The sequence below is a fragment of the Chiloscyllium plagiosum genome, chromosome 23 (genome assembly GCF_004010195.1).
Source record: "Chiloscyllium plagiosum isolate BGI_BamShark_2017 chromosome 23, ASM401019v2, whole genome shotgun sequence".
In the NCBI taxonomy this organism is placed as follows: domain Eukaryota; kingdom Metazoa; phylum Chordata; class Chondrichthyes; order Orectolobiformes; family Hemiscylliidae; genus Chiloscyllium; species Chiloscyllium plagiosum.
Genome location: NC_057732.1, coordinates 6,124,089 through 6,128,331, shown reverse-complemented (window position 1 = coordinate 6,128,331; position 4,243 = coordinate 6,124,089). Strand labels below are relative to the sequence as shown.

At 43.1% G+C, this 4,243-nt stretch overlaps 1 protein-coding gene across 1 annotated transcript in view; it reads right to left on the bottom strand.

Annotated features, from left to right (window-relative positions):
- Window positions 1-296: 296 nt before the first annotated feature.
- bcat1 (branched chain amino-acid transaminase 1, cytosolic) overlaps window positions 297-4,243 on the bottom strand; it is a 72,630-nt gene continuing 68,683 nt past the window's right edge. Inside the window, exon 11 of the mRNA XM_043713391.1 lies at window positions 297-1,852. Within this exon, the coding sequence (XP_043569326.1) occupies window positions 1,811-1,852 (42 nt within the window). The 3' untranslated portion in view covers window positions 297-1,810. The remainder of the gene's footprint in view (window positions 1,853-4,243) is intronic.

Sequence of the window (4,243 nt, the reverse complement as noted above, 5' to 3'; positions counted from 1 at the left end):
GTTACAATAACAGGCAAGCAATCCTGTGGCAATACCACAGCAGTACAGACAAAATTCATTTCAATAAAATCCGTAGGCTAATGCCAAGAAATAACATCGCTGAGGCAAACTGAGTGCAAGTGACTCCCGCATCGTCTTTGGGGACTAAGATGGTAATGTCACTAGGATAGTAATCCAGAAGCTCAAGCTCTGGGAACACGGTTCATATCCCACTATTAAGTTAAAAATCACACAACACCGGGTTATAGTCCAACAGGTTTAATTGGAAGCACTAGCTTTCGGAGCGCCAGCTCCTGTTGGACTATAACCTGGTGTTGTGTGATTTTTAACTTTGTACACCCCAGTTCAACACTGGCATCTCCAAATCATATCCCACTATGGCAGCTGGTGGGATACAAATTTAACTGATTAATAAATCGGAATTGAAAGCTACTGTCAATTGTGGTCACTGTTATTGTTTGTCATTAAATAAAACCCCATCTGGTTCACTAGTGTCCTTTGGGAAAGGAATTCTGCAGCCCTTACCTCCTCTGGCCTACATGTGACTGCATCAGCTCACTAACACCAGTCACTATCACCTTCCCAGGGGCAATTAGGGATAGGCACCAACTAAGGATGGGGCTCATTGTCATTGAAGAACATAAAGAGGAGACCATTCGATCCTTTGAGCCTGTTCTATCAATCAGTTAGATTATGTTATGAGTTAGATTTGTATCACAGCTCTGTTTGACTGCCTTAGTTCCATATTCCTTAATAAACCTCCCAAATTAAAATCTACTCGAGTTGCGCCCTGACCTGATTGAAACCATTTGCGACTCCAATCTCACATTTTCAAATCTCACACTTGGACCTTTCAAATTGCATTTTATTTCCAGGGTAACAAAGCACCAGGAATAAGTACAGACCCTGGTGTTACCTAACCTTCAAGAACAAATGTAGAAGAATTCATTTATATGTTACCTTTCAAAACTCAATGGGACAGTAAATATTATACCACGATATAGTAGATAATAAGGTGTCAGGGATATATTAAAGGCTTATTGTCTGAGCTCTGAGGCTGGCTTACAGCTTTGCAATTCACTCAGAGGAATCTTTATTTGGCATTTTCAACCCTTACAACTACGCAGTTACAATTCTAGTTTCGGATCACTGCTTGTGTGTCACTATTACTGATACAATATGATTCAAAGACATTTAGGATTCCATGAGCATAAAATATAATGTGATGTTGACCCCAATTCCAGACATTAATCTATTTTAGTTTGGTTGGGAAAATTAGCTCCCATTTTGTACGGTTCACTAGCCTAACAGCAGCTCATCAATGAGGGCTCATGTACAAATTCCGTTCTTGCTCGGTTGCTGACCGCATGTGAAACACACTGAATCAACAGGCCCTGACATCCTGGCCAGAGGGTAATCTAGTCATATGTCACGGCTGACAAAATGTCTGTAACACTGCGAGTCAACATCACACAGGGTTGCTGCAAAACCCGAGAGAGACCTGTGAATAGGACCTGCACTGAAGCCTATCAAACAAAGCTCAATTAGAACGTGAGAAAACACTGCAGTGCCTGACACTCGATTGCTGGTTTGACTTTGGTCCTCTAGTGAACAGAGAGTGCTACGATACACACAATTATAATTCCTGTCTGTATTACAAAATGTTTTGTGCTTTACTTTGGTGTGAACAGCAGTCAGGAACCTTCATCAGATGTTCACAGCCAACGGACTGCAGCTTGTGTTGTTCTGACATTTAGCCCACCTGCTGCTCAGCTCTTCACCCAATCTGCTTTCAATTACACTCTGACATTTAGACCACCAGCAATGTCCAGTCACTCTTCATTTTTCCGTACTGTCAAAGATATTGGAATTGTTAGCATACGGCAGGAATTAGCATGCTCACACATGAATCATGCACACAGATTTCCAAAAGAGGGAAACACATCACAATTATCTGCACATTACCTCTCCGTGATTCTTTTATGTGTTACAAGCATTTATTTTCCTATCTTGTGGTAATAGACTTAGATTAGAATTGGACTTCAAAACAGGCATTGTCATAGGAAAATACGACCAGTGGAGCTTATGAGTTGCAGGGTATTCCGATGGATGCAGACACCTTTGCCAGTCCAACTGAGCTTGGGGATCACCACTTGAGTCTAAGCAATTGCATAGCCTCACTCAGGACATATCCTGAGCAGGGGGACTCTAAGTCAGCCCACAGCAAAACCCCCAAGGCAAAGCCAAGCCTTGGCCAAACAGTTAACATTTTCTCAAGGATCAGGGCTGACAAGCTGTTGTGATTGCTGCCAGTATGCAGACTTGAGATAGCAAAAGAATTCCATTAGGGCTGAATTGAGTTAAGAGAACTTATAGGCTGATATTTAGGAGAGTATGCAGTCAGGACAGTCCACTTATATCTGGTTTGGAACAGCTAAATTGCTTAGCAACATCCAAATCAGAATCAAACAAAATAAACATCTGGTTAAATGGTCACCTGGTTCTATTGGAAATTGTTACCAGCACAGCCCTGTCAGTGATTGCAGAACCAGTCTTTAGCAAAATTCACGCTGGACTCCAACCCTTAAGTTTGCATAAGACCTTGGACAGGCTGAGAACTGGTTATGGGGACTCTTAACAGATTATGACCATAGGACATAGGAGCAGAAATTAGGCCATTCAGCCCACTGAGTCTGCTCCACAATTCAATCATGGCTGATAGGTTTCTCAACCACTTTCTCCCTGTAACCCTTGATCCCTTTGACAATCAAGAACCTCTATCTTAAATATTGTCAATGACCTGGCCTCCACAGCCTTCTGTGGCAATGAATTCCATAGATCCACCACTCTCTGGCTAAAGATGTATCTAACTTATTTCTGTTCTCAAAGAGTCTTCCCTTTACTCTAAGGCTGTGCCCTCAGGTCCTAGTCTCTCCTGCCAATGGAAACATCTTCCCAACATTCACTCTGTCCAGGCTGTTCAGTATTCTGTAAGTTTCAATCAGATCCCGCTCATCCTTCTAAACTCCATCAAGTATAAGCCTAAAGTCCTCAAACATTCCTCATGTGTTAAGCTTTTCATTCTGGAGACCATTTTCGTGACTTTCCTCTGAACCCGCTCCAGGGCCAGTACATCCTTCCTGGGATATGGGGCCCAAAACTGCACACAATTCTCCAAATGTGGTCTGACCAGAGCCTTATAGAGTCTGAAGTACATCCCTGCTTTTAGATTCAAGTCCTCTCAAAATAAATGCCTGCATTTGCCTTCCTAACTACTGACTCACTCTGCAAGTTTACCTTGAGAAAATCCAGGACTAGAACTCCCAAGTTTCTTTGTACTTCAGACTTCTGAATTTTCTCCCCATTTCAAAAATGGTCCATGCCTCTATTCTTTCCACCAAGTGCATGACCTCACAATTTCCCACATTGTACTCAATCTACCACTTCTTTGCCTACTCTCCTGACCTGTCCAAATCTTTCTCCAGTCTTCCTGTCTCCTCAATGCTACCTGTCCCTCCACCTGTCTTTGTACTGTCTGCAAAAGTACTCAGAATGCCCTCAGGAGAAAGTGAGGACTGCATGTGCTGAAGATCAGAATCGAGAGTGTGGTGCTGGAAAAGCACAGCAGATCAGGCAGCATCTGAGGAGGAGAGTCGATGTTTCGGGCATAAGCCCTTCATCAGGAATTCTTAGCACCTGGCCTCTAACACCGTCGGCCCTTATCTTGCTCAGCAGTCTCCTGTGCGGCACCTTGTCAAAGGCCTTCTTGACGTCCAGGTAGATAACATCCATTGGCTCTCCTTGATCTAACCTGGTCATTACTTCCTCAAAGAATTCTAGCAGATTTGTCAAGCATGATCTCCCTTTGATGAAACCATGCTTACTTTGCCCTATTTTGCCATACTTATCCAATTGTTCAGAAATCTCATCCTTCACAATGGATTCCAGGACTTATAGAGTCATAGAGATGTACAGCATGGAAACAGACCCTTTCGGTCCAATCCGTCCATGCCGACCAGATATCGCAACCCAATTTAGTCCCACCTGCCAGCACACGGCCCATATCCCTCCAAACCCTTCCTATTCATATACCCATCCAAATGCCTTTTAAATGCTGCAATTGTACCAGCCTCCACCATTTCCTCTGGCAGTTCATTCCATACACGTACCACCCTCTGTATGAAAAAGTTGCCCCTTAGGTCTCTTTTATATTTTTCCCTTCTCACCTTAAACCTATGCCTTC